The sequence below is a fragment of the Cryptomeria japonica genome, chromosome 4 (assembly GCF_030272615.1).
Source record: "Cryptomeria japonica chromosome 4, Sugi_1.0, whole genome shotgun sequence".
NCBI classification, from domain to species: domain Eukaryota; kingdom Viridiplantae; phylum Streptophyta; class Pinopsida; order Cupressales; family Cupressaceae; genus Cryptomeria; species Cryptomeria japonica.
The window spans coordinates 573,896,526-573,915,007 of record NC_081408.1 but is presented as its reverse complement, the minus strand read 5'-3'; the positions used below and the strand labels follow the sequence as shown (position 1 = coordinate 573,915,007).

The following is an 18,482-nucleotide window of genomic DNA, read 5'->3' as shown; positions in this document are numbered from 1 at the left end:
TTTCTTTTTATTATTATGTCTAAAGTCTTGGGGAGAGCTATCAAAGATAGACATTCTAAAAAAGAGTTGGAAGGCATCAAGATAACCTCAAAATTTGTAGTGACTCATCAGTAGTTTGTTGATGATAACCTCCTTCATGGCATAGCTTAATCTAAGGAAGATGCTTAGCTCCAAGAGCTTTTGCTTTCCTATGGCAAAGCTTTGGGACAAGTAGTTAGTAGGAAAAAACTATGAGATATTTTTCTTCTCCACCCCATTATCCATAGAAATAAGGATTCTAAAAATTTTAAACTGTAACAATTGGTATTAAAGCCTTGGTCCTCTGTGTGCAGAAAGCCTAACAGCTTGAGGGAAAGATTTTGTAAGAGATGATGAAGAAGGAGGGTCCTAAGTTTACCAAGGACAACTACTAGATATGGAGTGATCGGATGAAGATCTACATTAAAGGAATGGGTGCACTATATTGGAACCATGTGATAATCAAGTATGTTGCTCTGACTACTAGTCCTTTAACACTGGATGAACTCAAAGAACAACAGGCAAACATTCAAGCTCTTGAAGCAACTGTAAGTACTTTATCCGACTCTAAGTATATTGATGTTCATGGATTAGAGACTACAAATGAGGTATGGGATAGATTTAATTTAATTTATGGAGGAGATGAACATGTACAAAGGGCAAAGGAAGAGAGTTTGAGAGGAAAATTTGATGATATGAAAGTGATTGATGGTGAGAACATAGCTCAATATGGTCAAAGGATCAAGGAAGTTGTAGGTGGTATAAAGAGTGTTGGAGGTAAGATTGAAGATGATACTACTGTTAGTAAAATGCTTAGAACTCTTTTGCCATAGTATTCTATCAGAGTGTCTACTATTCAAGAACTGAGATCCATTTCAAAAGATAAAGTCACTGTTGACTCTCTAATTGGAAAGCTAACTGCAATTGAGCTAAATAGTTTTGATAATAGTATTTCTAAACCTTTTGAATTTGCATTTAAGGCTTCTATAACCAGTACATCAACAAGGAAAGGAAAATATGTTTGTCATAATCATGACTATTGGTCTAGTCATGGCGGTAATAGAGATGATGGTGATGATGAAGATCTTCTTATGAAACTTGAGACATTACTGGCTAGAAGATTGCTTAGAGGAACAGGTAAATATAAAGGTAAATTACCCTTGAAGTGTATCTCTTGTAGTAAAATTAGACACATAGCTGCTAACTACCCTAACTCTGATAAGAAAGAGATGTTTAGGAGATTCAAAGGAAAAGGCAAGAAACATTATTATGTTGTAGTGGATGAAGTGTGACTGATGATGAATCAGAAGAAGATGACAATGAGGAAATAGTCTTTGTTGTTGTGAAGGAGGATCTAATTGATGAGAAGGCATTAGTGTCTCACATCGATAACAATGATGAATGGATAATAGATAGTGGTTGCTCACACCACATGACCACTGACAAAAGTAAGTTCTTATCCCTTGAAGAGTTTGGTGGAGGTGTTGTAAGATTTGGTAATAACTCTCCCTGCATAGTTAAAGGTAAAGGATCAATTTCATTAAATGGGAAGAGTAATGTAGATGATGCCTTTTTGGTTGAAGGAATAAAACATAACCTCTCAAGTGTTGGATAGCTTAATGATAAGGGATATCTACTTGAATTCAAAAGTGGAGTGTGCAAGATTCTTGGAAATAATGGAGAATTGATTGCTACTACAAAGCAAACTAGAGCTAATCTATTTAATCTCAATACTAATGTAAATGATTCTTTTATGGTGAAGATTGAAGACAACTGGTTGTGGCACATGATATTTTTTCATGTCAATTTTGACAATCTGATTAAAGTTAGTAAGTTGTATTGTGAGAAGTTTGCCCAGCTTGTGAAACCAAACAATGTGTTATGCAAGGATTGTGAGATGGGTAAGATGACCTCTATATCTCGTAAGAGTAAGTATTTCTCTTTAGGGAATATTCTTGATTTGGTGCATACTAATCTTTGTGGTCCTATGAGGACTAAGAGATATTTTGGTGATAAGTATTTTATGATCTTTATTGATTATTATTCTAAAATGATGCGGGTAACTTTTCTGAGAGAAAAGTCTGAGGCATTCAGTAAGTTTAAAACATTTAAAGCTCTTGTTGAGAAAGATACTAGGAAGAATCTAAAATGTTTGAGATCTAACCATGAAGATGAATTTACTTGTAATGAATTTGTGAAGTTTTGTGATGAAGAGGGAATTAAGAGGTAGATGTCAGCTCCTAGAATTCCACAACAGAATGGTATAGCAAAGAGAATGAATAGAACAGTTATTGAAGCTGCTAGAACCATGATGATTCAAGGTGAAGTATTGAAGATGTTTTGGAGAGAAGTAGTCAACAATACCATTTATACTTTGAACCAAGTACTTGTCAAAAAAGGTAATAATAAAATACCTTATGAATTATGGCATGGAAAGACTCCTAGTGTATGTTATTTCAAAATATTTGGGAGTAAATGTTATATTAAGAGACATAATTACATTGAAAAGTTTGATGCTAAGTGTGATCAAGACATTTTTTTTTATTACTCTACAAAGAGTAAGGCATTTAAATATTATAACAAGAGAACTAAGAAGATCATTGAGAGTGATAATGTGAATATAGATGAACTCTCTTAGAAATATAGAGAGATCGACAGATCTGAGCCTAAGAAAGATGAAGAAAGACTTGTGTTAATAGAACCAGAAGTGCAGAAGACTGGTGAGCAAAATGTTGTAGAAATAGGTGCTCAACTAGTAAATGTAGAGAGTAATAAAGAACATGAAGAACATGAAGCATGAAGCACAACACTGAAACTAGTCATTCCAAGGTATGTCAGGCTAAATCACTCAGAAGAACAAATAGTTGGATACAAAAATGTTGAAGTACAAACAAGGAGGAAAATCATAGAAAATTCTTGTCTGATTTCTACCATTGAGCCCAAAATAGTAAGAGAGGCATTAAAGGATGATGACTAGATTAATGCAATGAATGAGGAGTTGGATCAGATAGAGAAGAAAATGGCATGGCCACTTGTTCCCAGACTGGAAGACTATTAGACAACTCAAATAACCAGAGGACAACTGAGAGATGGGGTGAATTAGTTGTCAATAGATTACGGAACTTTAAGCATTCAAATCCTTATTACCGGAACACATAAACCCAATACCAAAATGCATAAACCAAATAATAGAACAAATGATATAACAATTAAACATAAACATAAATCATAGAACAATTACCATCCATCCAAAACACATGACACCAAGATTTGTATGTGGAAAACCCGATAAAGGGGAAAACCATGGTGGGAAGCCTACCCACAGTTAGATAATACTGCTCTAGTAAGTATGCTATTAAAAAATGAAGGTTTTGCACATACAGGAAGGCCAACAACTTAGAGTGCACTGCTCATCACAAAAGGAGCCTCACTGACTAAAAAATAAATCCAGACTACAATCCATAAAGAAGAGTGAACTGCAAAGATAACATTTCCTATGCTTGAGTACAATTCTAGTTAAGCTTACTAGAGGCCTTAAACCTCTCTTACTAACCCAATTCGATAACCTATGATCGACCAAAACTTCTAGATATGATTACAAAATTATTCACATAGGTAATCGCATAACCAACCCATAGCCATAATCCCATTACCATGATCTACAAAGAGATCTTACATCATATTTATACCAACCCAGGACCTAAACAATTAGGTTAGCCACATAAAAGATAATACAATAAATTCATAAAATAAACCCACAATCCAATGATCAACCAAGTCATCTTAGGTCGAAAACAATGTAAACCAATCATTAAATTCTGTTAGTAACACATCAGGAACATCCTCCAACACATTACATAAACCAGTCCATAAACTAGATAACACCAGACTCAAAATAGGTCACCATAAACCAAATCTAACACCACTAATGAACTGGAACACGAACATGATAACCATCAACATCCTAAGAACCATCTAGAAGCTGCACCAACACCACTTATCACGTGCATCAAAAGATCATCAACAAAGCTTTGTCGGTAAAACCCTTACCGATAACCAAAAGGCTTACTAGAACAAATGATAGTATTTAAGTCATCAAATCCCAAACCAACTGACCGTGATAAGCATCTGAATAGCATGAATGATAGATCCAAATCAATTCCACAAAGCAAAGAATACCAGAGCATACCAGATCAATATCATAACCCAACCACTCTACCAGAACCAACTGGAAACCAGTAAACAACCAAAATAGTCGGTGTTGCCATCAATGCAACACATAATAAATTCCTTCAAATTACCAACAACCTTCCCATTTTGCATTGATGGCAACACTAGATGTGAAAAACATCCAAGTGCTAAGAAAAGCCAAACAAGTCTCCTCCTATGGAAGACAACCAATAGTCTCCCACATAATGATATAGCAATGAAGCTTTGAACTAAACTTCCCTAATGAATATATCTCTCCCTTATGTTTTTCACAAGAATAACTCTCCCCCTTTGACATCAATTCTAAAGATCTGACATAAATATCAAAGAAAAATCATAAATCCTCTGATTCTTATAGCTAACTACTCCACCTAAGTAGTAGCACCACCACATCAATCTGGAATGAGTAATAGCTCTGATAATAGATATCGAACTGATGCCAATTAGAATCACTCAGGTCTCTATCGAAGGGGCAGAAACCACCAATTTGTCTCTAAAGTACTCGAATGATTTTTTAGGTAAAGGTTTAGTGAAGATATCTGCAATCTTCTCTTTAGTGTTCACATAAACCAGTCTGACTTCATTTTCTTCCACCTTCTCCTTCAAAAAGTTATACTTGATAGATATGTACTTTGTCTTAGAATGAAATACCAGATTCTTTGATATATCAATAGCAGTAGAGTTATCACAGTGAATAACTACCGATTCATTACAATTCACCTTTATATCCTTCAACATTTGCTTCATCCATAGAACTTGTGTACAGTTAGTAGCAACAACAACATACTCAGCTTCAGCAGTAGATAAAGAGGTACATGACTTCTTTTTCCTGATCCATGAAATAAGTTTATTTTCAAGAAAGATAGCTCCACCGAATGTGAACTTCTGGTCATCAACATCTCCAACCCAATCTACATCTGTATATGCACATAATGTAAAGTCATCATTTTTAGGATACCACAAACCATATTTAATTGTTCTCAATAAATACTTAAGAATCCTTTTCACCACACTCTCATGATTTTCTCTAGGATCACTCTAATATCTTGCTATAATATAAACTACATTTATTATATCCAGTCTAGTCTAAGTTAGATATAACAAACCTCCAATCATAGACTTGTATCTTGTAGGTTTTATCAATGTAGATGCATCTTTCTTTGTCAATTTCTCACTTGTAACCATCGAAGTACCAACCGGTTAAAAATTTTCCATACCAGATTTCTTCAACAACTCCCTAGAATACTTATTTTGACAAATGAAAATACCTTTATAAGTCTGACTTATTTGCAAACCTAAGAAAAATTTCATCTCCCCAATCATAGACATCTCAAATTCATTCTTCATATTGTTAGAGAAATCCATATACAACTTATCTTCACCTCCAAAAATGATATCATGAACAAAGACTTCAATAATAAATATGTCATCATCAGTGATCTTATAATATAAACTACTATCAGCATTACCTTTAGTGAAATCAAGCTTCAAAAGATATTTATCCAGTCTTGCATACCAAGCTCTAGGGGCTTATTTCAATCCATATAAAGATTTCTTTAACTTGCAAGCCATGTTTTTGTCATCTAAAAGTGAAAATCCATCAGGTTGCTCAATATAAACTTCCTCTTCAAGAACTTCATTCAAAAATTCACACTTAACATCCATTTGATATAACCTTGTAGTTCTTATGTGCAGCATAAGCAAGAAATAATCTCACATCTTCAATCCTAGATACCGATGTAAAGGTTTCATCATTATCAATTTCTTCCTTTTGAGAATATCCTTTACAAACCAATCTAGCTTTATTCCTCACAACTTGTCCATCTTCATTCAATTTATTCCTAAAACCACATTTAGTTCCAATAATATTCTTATTTTTAGGCCGAGGAACTAAAGTCAATGTGTTATTCTTTTCTATTTGATCGAATTCTTCTTCCATAGGTTTCAACCAACATTCATCTTTACAAGCTTCAATTACTAATGTCGGTTCAACTTGAGAAATTAAACATACCTCATTAGCTACCAACCTTCTTCTTGTCATCACTCCTTTATTTTTGTCTCCAATTATCTGATCTTCTAAATGATTCAACATTACATACCTAGGAGTCTTCAGATTTTATGTTCCTCTGTCCTGATCTTCAGTTACTGTTCAATTTTTTGATTTTGTTGGAGTAACTAGTTCAATATTGTGTTCTAGTGTAGGTGCTACCAGTTTAGTTATGACCATTTCCACTACCGGTTCTCTCTTATAAGTTCTGATTTGACTTCTGTTCTTCTCATCCCCCTTGACATTAGTTCTCTCCACAATTCTTTGAAATCTCTTATTATAACATCTATATGCTTTTCTTTCATTAGAATAACAAAGAAATATTCCTTCATCACATCTAGGATCAAACTTTCCAATGTAATCATCTCTTTTGATATAGAATTTACTACCAAAGATTCTAAAATACTTAACTGTCACTGTATGACCAAACCATAGCTCATAAGGTGTCTTATTGGTTTCTCCTTTGATATGAACTCTATTGAATATGTATACTATCGTGCTTACAGCTTCTCTCCAGTAGACATGAGGTAGATTAGATTTTATCATCATACTTCTAGATGCATCCAAGATAGTTTTGTTCTTCCTTTCCACAACCAGATATTACTTTAGTGGTGAATATTCACCAATGGCGAATTTTTCACATCAGCGACCTGGGAAATGGCAAATATTTTGTACCGACTAGGGGGTGGGCATGTCACCAAAACATTATCAATTTCTATCAAATTCATGGCCTGATCGCCATATGTTTTATGTAATTAAATGTTTCTATGTGAGGATTTTGCCAATACAATATACGGTGGACACATGATAAATTTAATTTTTTCGACTACACTCTCCGAGGTTGCCTTAATAGACAACCATAATTCGCCTATAGGCATATGAAGATTTGTTATCCAGAAGGACCCAATTCACCCAACATTTTTTCAATGTGTGTCTCCATTCACCCTAACTTTAACCAACTATATTGTATTTGGGAATTATCTGGATGACCCATAATCACCTCGAAAATTACATAAGTCGTGTTATAGTTAAGTGAGATTCACCAAATATTTGTATACCATATAAAATTCCCATAGAATTCACCATATAAGGATTGATATAAATACATTCAAAGATCAGATGTATCTCTACACAATTTGGTGGGTTCTAGGCTCTAAATTATGATCAATAACAAAGTTTCGGACTGAGGAAAATCATTGTTGTTGACTACATTAGTGACTGGTAGTGACCTAAAGGTGAGCGATCATATTTGTTTGTATCATTAAGTTCATTATTATTTAATGGGTTCCCATTAGTACCAAGTGGTTAGCTGGGAGATTCAGACCCCAGACATCTAGATTGTAGGTCATAGGGCCAATGAAACATATATTATACTTTATAGTGTATTATTGCTTCTTCAACAAATTAAAAAAATTTTGCCAGCCTTTATTTTGTTGGAGATGTTGAATAGGAAGAAGGGTAGGAAACCTGAATGTGGGTAAGGACATGAGAGGCCAAAAAAAAGTAGAACGTTGTCTTTGTACTTTGGCTTTGGAAAAGATTGTGGTGAAAATCATGAAGGTACCTCATCACAAGTACAAGTACAAAATTCGCAACCTACACCGCATGTTGAAGACGACGATGAACCTGATATCTCAGATTAGGATGATCTTGAAGAAGATTATCTGGTAGATGCCCAAGTTAGCCGGAATGATATAATCGACTTGGGTGATAATTCCATTGATGATAATGCATGGAAGGGGAAAAGAAAAGCCAAATAAAAAAAGTATCAACCACAATCCAAAAAGGATTGGGAGTGGGATATGTCAGTGAGGAATTTTCAAATTAATTGGGAATCAAAGTATCCATTCATTGAACCAGTGGAGAATCCAATCGAAGGCGAGCCTCCAATAGAATGTAGGTGTAAGATTTGTACTTCAAAACATAACAAGGAAACTAAGTTGCAACTAAAATTTGACACCATAGAAAAGCATATGGGTAAAGTTTATGAAAAATAAATGATAGACAGAGTTGAAAAATTAGTGATAAGATGGAAAACAAAGGAGGAATGTAAGCATGTGAGGAATGTTGAAGAGTATTATTTTCATGAGAAAATACAGACGAAGCCTATTGAAGTTAAAGGTTCTATTGAAGCTAGTTTTGGAAAACCAATGCAAATAGAACAATAGGGAAAAGTTGTTCAATTAAGCGTTGTTTTTTATATTTTGAGTAGAGGGCATGCTATGATAGATATCCCATCAATTAGTGGTTTATTACACTTTTTGAAAGTTCCTAACTATCCTAATAGACACTAGTTAGTAAACAGTGGATGAGAATGGGCAAGATGTCTTGTTGAGGTTGAAAAATAAGGCGTAAAGGAAAAAATAAGAGAGTCAAACTTTATTGCATTTTCTTTAGACAAATTTACGACAGTAGACAATACTTCATGGGTATGCATGCATGTTTATACTGTACAAAATCATGGCCGTCAACATCATCTATTATCTGTTGCTAAAATGAAGGAGAGTGTGACAACGGAAAATTTATTTCAACTAGTAAAGAGAAGTTTAATTGAATATGAAGGTATGGATGACATGACAATTGCCAAAAAATTGGTGTGTGTTGGAGCAGATGGAGCTTCAGTAATGCAAGGTCATAGGAACAATCTTTGTACAAAGATTGAAACTTCATTTGCTCCATACATTACTACAATTCACTGCATGGCTCACAGAATGAATCTAGCTTTTGGAATTGTGAGCAAGTATGCTTCGGTAAAAAAATTAAAATTTTAATTAGAGAGCTCTACTCAGACTTCTATTGAAGTCCCAATCGATTTATGGAATTTCAACACTTTGCTGATGGAATAACTGATAGGAAGAAGCTTCTCAAGGATAATGATACCAAATGGATCTCTTTGGATGGTCCACTGGAGTTTTTTTAGAATATCCATCCTTGATTGGACTATTTCACACAACTCGTGATGAATCAGAGCAACTGAAATTTCTTGACCTTCTTCGGAGGTTAAGTAATCTAGAGACACTCTTAACTTTAGTAGCTATTCTGCCCATGCTAGAGGAAATGAGGAATATTATGAAGGCTTCCCAAAAAAGAGCTCTGTATATTGTAAAATATGCTATGCTGCGTAAGATGACATACATGACCCTCGACAATCTCTATCAAAATCAACCAACACTATCTGATGAAAAATTTGTTAAGTGGTGGAAACTCATAGATTTGAACAATCCTGATAACTTTTTACAAATCAATTCAAAAAGAGAGGCATGTGCCAATGTATGGGGAGCTGAGACACCAATGCACTTCTATGCCACGGTCGACCCCAAGGAACCAAGAAAGTATCCCAGAAAGCAACTAGCAAGAGTTACAAGGGAAGGTTTCGACAAAATTGTTGAGTCTGTAACTACTTCTGTGAAGAAAATTGCCTATAATCTTTCCTCACAAATTAGAAGCAGATTCCCTCCTGATGACCTACTCGAATCCATGTCTATTATTTTTCCTCAATATTGGAGCCTCAACAGTGCAGCTAATTTTTGAAGTAAGCTATTGACTTTGATAAAACAATTTGGCATATCCAGAGAATTGAATGGAGTAACTATAAATGGAATATTAGATGAAACTCATCTTAGAGAGAAATCATCTCATTTTGCTTACACTATGAGGGAACAATATGGCACAATGGAGAACCCCCGCGAAGAGGGATCAATAACAAGGCTTTGGAAATATATAGCTGAGAATGTAGGGTCGCATGATTCAATGCCAAAATATTTGAAGCTTGTTGATTTATGTCTTACCATGATATTGGGTTTGGTGGAATATTTGAGAGTTTTTAGTTTGGGGTTCCTAAAATCAAAGCTAAGAAACAAACTAGACAAAAATTTGGAAAATTGCTTGAGGTTCTATACATCTAGGTATGATGTCCACACATTTTCTTACAATAGGGCACTACAAATTTGGAGGTCCAAATGTGAAAGAAGAGGTTTGGGAAACACTTCAAACCAAAGTGTTAGTAGGACTATTGACTCATGTACTAGACCTATTGGTAGCATTGAGATGCAATTCAATGAAGGTATGCAGACCCAAAGTGAAGAAAACATAGACAAGAATCAAGAAAGCTCTGAATTTGATGAGGATGAATGGCAACTTTAAGAGATTGGTATCTATTAGTCTTATTACTGTATCTAATCATTCATATTATAAAAGCATATTATTATGGTTGATAACTTGATGATATTTTATGAGTCTATCAACTTTTTGCAATTAGAATTTAATATTGATTTGTAATTGTATTTTTCAACTTTCTATTTCTAGATTTAAAATAGCATAAAAGACCATAATGTGTTTATTGTTACAAAGATGTTTATTTAGACATGTTGAGAACTTAGATTTTCATTAATTCTTTTAAAATATAACCATATGATACAATTCATTCAGTACACCACTCTATGTGATTCTCCATGCAAAAGTCAATACAAAGTTTCAGAACCATTTGCAAATGACCCCCAATTCCTTTTTATAGAAACTAGGGAGAAATAATAGCTTCAGGTCAATTTACAACATGTCAAGACTCAAAATCAAAATCACAAAGTTAGCACAAATTTACATGGCCATCATAGGCCAGATTAGCAATTTAACAATTGCTACATGTCTGATGTCTCTTGTTCAAAAAATAGAGTTCAAAATTAAATATTAATTCAAGCCAGGACAAATTAAATATAGATAATAACAGTGCCCAAAACCTAGTAATCAAAAATAGAGAAATGCAGAAATGTTAAAACTTGGAGAATTTGAGAATACAAATTTATAGGCTGAAGGTTTGCACTATGCATCATAGATTCATAGGCTGGATTAGCAATAGTGAGTGCTGGTTTTTTCCTGTTCAAAAAATACAATTATTTTAAGTGATGCCAAATTCCAAACAAAAAAAACATAAAACCTTGAAATTAAGAGTAAAAGCAAAAAATTATGCAATACATACTATGATTCTTAAGATTTTTGTGCCAATTTTTGTAGGGTGATCCACTCTTTGTCTGATGGAAGGTCAATATTCTTTAAACTATGGAAAGTCAATTGCAACTTCATCAACAATTCATATTTAGAAGAGTGACTTGACATCACTATTTCACGCAATACTGCATTCAGAGTTGTAAATGGTTCGATGAATGCTAGAAAATTTTGGGGACTTGTGTTCTTAGGAAGCAAGTCTAAATCAGACTTCATTTTTATCTCCATGTTTTTTTTGTAAGCTTCTTTTCCAATGAATTTATTTGATGGGTCAATGGTCTTAGGCAAACAAAGTTTAATAAAAGTAGTCTTTTCTTGTAGCTTCAATATCTTTTTGCCACATTTATCCATAACTTTTGATGTTTCCCTTAGTTTTTGGCACTTTTGAAGGATAGATGATGTCTTAATTGTGGCATCAATGCGGCTCTTAATTCCCTTGGATGACAAATAGCTGTCACTGGTACTGTAGACTACTTGCAAAATCTGTTTTACCATATCCTCTTTTGAATAAACATGTATGCTCTTCTCAATGTGCCCTTTGATTTTCATATAAATTAATCTCAGACTTTCATTCAATTCAAACGATTCACACAACTTGTCACTCCTCTACATTATTTGCCCCCAAATGTTTTCTTATATATACTTCATTGTATTTTTCATATTATCTTTCAATCTATCCTCTGAAGTTTTAATTTTATCTTTTGCATTCTGCAGGTCTTCTTTCATTTGTGCACATTTTTTTCTTTCTTCCTCTACTTCCATATCCAAATGTTTTTCTTTTTCCTTCTCATGATCCAATAGGTCCTGTATTTTTCTTATTTCGACAGCAACAGACTCATAACTTTTGTATAATTTTTAAAAATTGGCTCTTTCCTCATCAATTTTTTACTGATTTTAGCCAGTGTTTCTCTCAAGTCCTTCAATTCTACATCCATATTTTCTTGCTCTGCAATTTCTACTACGGAGCCCAAATTTTTTATCCTTTTCTATAAATCATTTCTTTCCTCTTTGATTTTTTGTTTACTAGGTCTTCCTGTAACAATCTATTTGTTTCTCCAATTTATTATTTTCTCTCTCTGTAAAGACGTAAATTGACCTAACTTCAATAATGAGCCGAAATACTCTTTATTATTAAATAAACTCATAAATCAGTTGATAAGTCTATTTCATTCCATTTTTCCATTCATAGCTTCAATTGATCGTTCCATATAGATTGTAATAAACACAAAATTTCTATAATAGATAACGATTCTTCATTCAATAAATTGATATAAGTAGTTTTTCAATCATACAATACTTACACATTTCAAGTTGTCGTAAGTTCAATAATAAAATAATACAAAATAAAGGGTGAGATACGTTCGTTGATCTACAACCCAAGCTATTGCTAATGCAATCTTTAGCATGAAGACGAGAACAAGATTCAGGCACTTTTTTCGCCCAACCTTGAAGCTTACATTTCCCCGAAATTCTTGGTCAATCAAGAATACCCGACCCTACATGAATTGGTTAGCAAAAGAAATTCGAAAGGCAAGATGGAATTTGGTGCATGCCTAGATGATACAAGCATTTTCATTTTTCTAACTCTTTTAAGAAACAAGCATTCATTATCAATCTAGGATATGGTAGACAGGATAAAATAAAAGAATTCCATTATTTCAATGGTTAATTCAATTTGATTACTTGGCCGAGTATAATGCCATGCACAACAAAAATAGATAGTTGGAAAAGAAACTATTCTCTCTATAATCCACATTCAGCACCCATCCTGGAAGGTAACTTTCCACAAACACAAGCCTATCTAGCTTTGTTCACATACATTCATACAGAAGACAATCTTTCGTCTTTTAATTCTAGCTTCCTATTTCTTGTAAGATAAAAATAGTATGCTAAGAAGACAATCTTTCATTTGAATAGAAATTGATAGAGTAAATCTTTTATTACAATCAATCCTATCTGACAGGAAACAATATTCTATGGATAATCAAATATACATTTAAAAGAAAACATTCTTTTCCTTCTATCTTTCAAACAATTTTAAAGACAAGATTAAAATATTAAGAAGGTGTAACACATGTATGTATCTTACATATAAATTGAATAAAATGAGTACACATTCTTTTATTCAATTATCAAAACATAGCATAATCATTAACATGCATTCCATTTCTTATGGTTTAGAATTTTAAGCTTATCTCATCTAAACTCTCTCTATCTTTCCAAGTGTCATGGTTTATTTACCACTTTTCTCAAAACATCATATTTAGTTTAATACTAATATGTGACTTTTCATGATTTAAAACTTAACACACTGACTTCACTAATTTACCATATCGACAATCTAATATGATACAAGTTCATAAATGCCTATCTATAAGGCTTTTCAAATGAGACACTCGATAACCAACTTTATTTTTCTTGTAAAATTTGAAAGTCTAAGTCTTTCCTTGTGATATCAAAATAACTTCATTATTTATAAGTCGTTATCCTATTATTTCATCTTCTTTGTAGTTTAATCTCAAAGTTTCTCTCTCTATCCTCTTACTTAATTTCTAGAGGATCGGGTAATCTCATTTATGAGAGTTTTACTAAGTTTATCAACAAACTTTAAGAAATTATTTCACTATTGTATCTTTATTTACATGATCGTAATATTTAAACAATTAACAATAATTCCTTTTTCAACTCCAACTCTTCCATTAGTATATTGCATAGGTCTAAAACTAGATCATCCTTTAGAGAATATGTAAAGCAACCTATAATGCAATTCCTACCACTCTTTAACATCTTCCATGCATGTTCTTAGTTATTTTATCATATGTACCTCATAATACATTTCTCTATAAGACTATTCAAAAGCGAGTTCACACAATTTTGTTCTAATCATGGCTTGACTCAATCAAACTTCATTCTAATAAACAGTATATAACTTCATGACTCACTCACTATCCTTGCATAATGATCAAAGAATTAAGGTAGATCCTACATCCTTATGCTCTTGTTACTAGCTTGAGGTGATGGATTTTCTTCCCTCTTCACATTTGCCTTCTCTCTTTCAAAATGGTACACAACCTCTTTGTCGCTCTCCATCTGTCGATTTTTCTATTAACTCTATCCTTCCTTTCTATCTTTTATTTCTAAACTTTACTCTGAAATTTGGCTCTAAATCTAAGATGATCATGATCGATCTTTTATGATTCGATTGTAAACAAATCTAAATCTCACTACTTTTCTCTTCTTCATTCCATTCTCTAATCCTTGGTTGCATCTCTTCCCTTTTTCCTCTTCCATCTCCCTTCCCCTCTCTTCCAACTCAATGGTCTATATATAGTGTTTTTGTCTACCTTCCTTTCCTACTTTTGGGCCATCTCTCCTCAAGGTGGATTGATTCTAAGTGACACCACTCATGATCTAATTGCAACATAACAATCCTAAATGGTTTTGAACACTTATGTGTTCTCCATGCAATGTTATCCATTATCCATTTCATGACACCACACCACTAAGTTGTTAAATTCATAATTATTGATTATCCGTGTGGCTTTTAACTCCAAGACTAAGTCCACTTTACTAAAAATGACTTCCCTAAAATATGTAAAGTTTAAATAACTATCTTATACATTTCAATCACGATGTAGGCATTGGTGGGTTTACGTGGGCTGATAAACCATGTTTCTATTAATTCATGTCATATGTTTTGGCAGCTGCAACGTGTGTAAAATATGGTCGGTGTTTTAATTTAGTAGTAAAGGGAGGAGGTGTGTCGACTCCCTCTAAACTACACCTGCCTTAATTTACATAAAACTGGCCAACTACCATAACAGATCTGGAGCGTAAGTTTTTGATTCTTAATGGCTGCTATGTGGGTTTATACTTTAATAGCTTGGTCGGTGTTTTGCAACATGGTGCAGTTGTACGTATAAAAGGGAGGAGGGGTGGTTGGTGGTAATATCGACTCCTCTCTTTAAATAAGGGGGGTGGTCGATATTACTATCGACCACCTTCTTTAAGTTTTAATAACCCGCCACCTTTAAAATATCGACCACCTTCTTTAAGTTTTAATAACCTACCACCTTTAATCATTGGTTATTATTTGTTATTATATTTTTATTTTATTTTTTAATTTTTAATTTTTATTTATATTTATACAAATACAAATATAAATAATGACTTTTCATTAAAACAATATTTATAATTTTAAAAATATGTTTTTATATATCATAATTACATATGTTTATACTTGTATATGGTTGAATCATTATTAAAATTCATAAACATATAATACGTATATATATTTATTTTAATTTCAATTGATTTCGTAGATATAAACAAAATATCATGAAGTAATCATTTTTCATGATAATTGGATATTTATAACTATATATATATTATACTATTATCCAATTTACAATAGTAAACTCATAAGTATGATTTTTCATACATTTATACCTATCTGAACAAAAAGAACATATAACCTAGATTCAATATTCATTTTCGAATCATTTACACATTTTATCTCTTTTAACTATAAAGCATAATATTTCACAGTCACTCATACAACTTAGATTTAATTCAAACACCACTCACATCATGTAATCAATGCACATGTATAATTATTTAAATCAATCTACTACTCATTCCAAATTCATCATTTCAATTTGAACAAACACTCAAATAAGGTCATTTAAATCATCCATCTTTCAAGATGCAAATATAAATCCTAATGTGGTGTGTGAGAGATTCCATCTATCCTAACAAAATACAAGAGCTAAGACAACTCTACCTAAACCATGTTCTCGTCTTCATCATTGTTCACCTGTTCCTGCATTCACTTTGCACTCAATTGCTCATTAGCAATGACGATCCCAATTTACAATAAAAATTATTACTGATCATTCAATTATATATAAATCATATCAGTACATTTGATATCCTATCTTATTTCATTAACATTTCTATTTTCATTTCATTTCAATTTCATTTGAAAAATGAACATTATTTTCCTAATTAAATAATTATTGGAAAAATAGGGTTCGTGACACTCTCCACCTTTAGCAATGAAGTATAGACCAGTTCATTAGTCCTGTTTGACACACTAATTTTGTCCACATTATGTACTTTGGAAAAATCCATTTGGAGGGTGCTAACTTGAAATTTAGAGGGATCTATCTAACTGTGTGGTGGATTTTAATCTTTAGTTGGGGGCATAACAACCATGAACTCCATCATATCTTTGTGTGGATCATATGTTGGAAATACCCTGTTCCTTGCAGGTTGTTTGTCTAAAACTTTAATTAGGGCAACCCTATGAAATGAACTCTTTTTTTCTTTATTTGCATTTGTTGTGTGTTCAAATTTTTCATAGTAATCACAAAATTAAAAATCTTGGCTTGCTGAAGCAATTGAATGTTTGAAAGGTGAAATAGGAATAGATGAGGCTCTAGTTCCACCTATGGTTGTGGTTTTAACTAATGCATTATGAGGATTACAAACAACCATTCTTGATCATGTCTTGCTGTCACTTTCATGTGTAGTTTTTATAGTCTTTTGAGGGGTCTGATCTGAAGCTGCAAATGATAGATTTTTAGTGTTGGTGCCACTTGACATAGGATTCTGAATAGTATGAGTATCTACCACTAGTGGCCTCTTGCGAGAGATATTTTGTTGTTACCCTTGTCCAACACCAAGACAACTAGTATCAGTAGTAGTACCCATGCCAACCCCACCAATCACAGTGGTACTTGACTGAACACTAATAGGATACTATCCCCAGATTCCCCACCAATGGCAATGGTACTTAATTCAGCACCAATAGGAATACCATGATGTGGTGGTGGTTGTGGATTTGAACCTGAAACAAATGCAGGTGGACCCTCAGGGTAATGAGTAGTACCTTTCCATGATGAATCTGAAGAATCAAGTCCAATGATTGGTTTAATAGGAGATTTTGATTTTGAATTTGATGGAAGTTGTACCTCAAGTAGATACCAAATGCCTTCTCCTCTGGGACCTAGACCACCACCTTCAAAACCCACTTTTTCGACAATGTTTTTGCCTTTGCTATATTTTTCTTTCATGGACTCATTGACTCCACCTAATATTTTAGGGACTGTAGTAGTTGTTGCAGTGGGCTCAACCTCCTACTCATTTTCATCTTCACTCCTGTCATATGATATTGTGGGATGCTCCGTATTCCACAATTTGCTAAATTTTTCATCCTCGTCGATTGACTAAAATTCTGCATTGGTTTTTGGTTCACCAACAATCTTCCTCATAGTCCAAAAAACTTTTTTTTCGGTTTGATTTCAATAACTATCTTTACATTCTTGCAGAATTGTTTGGGAATAGATTTGTTAGACGGATTAGCAGATTTTTGGTAGAAATTGTAGGACCTATTTTGGATGCCCTAACCCTCCTCTGATGTCCTCTGTGTGTGTAATGCCATAATTTGTGATGGTATTTCTTCTGTTGAAATGTTATTGTCAGCAACAATTTTCTCCATCTCTTTTTTCCCCTCATCCGAGGAGTCCATGTTTCTAAGCTTTCCTAGCAATGGTTTACTTTCATGTTGACATAACGCTGAAGAGTTCCCATATTTCTTAAGCCTTGCTTGAACTACAATGATTGGATCATACTGCTAGAGACCCTCATCACCAAAGCTAAAAAATGTCAAAAAGTCATGTGCCACATTGAATTTTTTTGTCTCAAATGTGAACCCTCCACATGAGAAAGGCAAGGAAGGAAATATGCTCTTCTTTTGTTGACCATGGAAGTTCGTATCTATTCTCTCCAACTACCATACATGTTCCAATGCAAATACCCTCTCTATCACATGTATTGGAAGTCTGTAGGGTTTTACTATTGATCCATAAAACCTTAACACGGTGTATTCTTCCATGAAGAACCAATCAGCCAATTGTATTTGACTTCTAAGTTGAATGCAATCTCTACAAGACACAAGCAATCTAGGCATTAGAGTTCTTTTAATTTTATTAGACATCTGTGCCAAAAAGAAGTCTACAAAATGGTTGTAGTTCTTTCTGTTATCATGCATCCTTATCTTTGGTGTTCATTCATATATTGGACACCCTGTTCTATTCTGAGTCTTCTCATCAATCTTATAGTTCAGAATGTGAAGATTGTTGGTCTCAAATATTGCATGATACTTGGATAGAAGGAGGTACCATAAGTAGGATGAGAACCTAAATAT

General features: G+C 33.4%; 1 protein-coding gene across 1 annotated transcript in view; it reads left to right on the top strand.

Annotated features, from left to right (window-relative positions):
• The first annotated feature begins 449 nt into the window (after positions 1–449).
• Positions 450–18,482, top strand: part of LOC131071039 (probable LRR receptor-like serine/threonine-protein kinase At1g07560) — a 33,419-nt gene continuing 15,386 nt past the window's right edge. The window contains exon 1 of the mRNA XM_058006738.1: positions 450–626. Within this exon, the coding sequence (XP_057862721.1) occupies positions 450–626 (177 nt within the window). The remainder of the gene's footprint in view (positions 627–18,482) is intronic.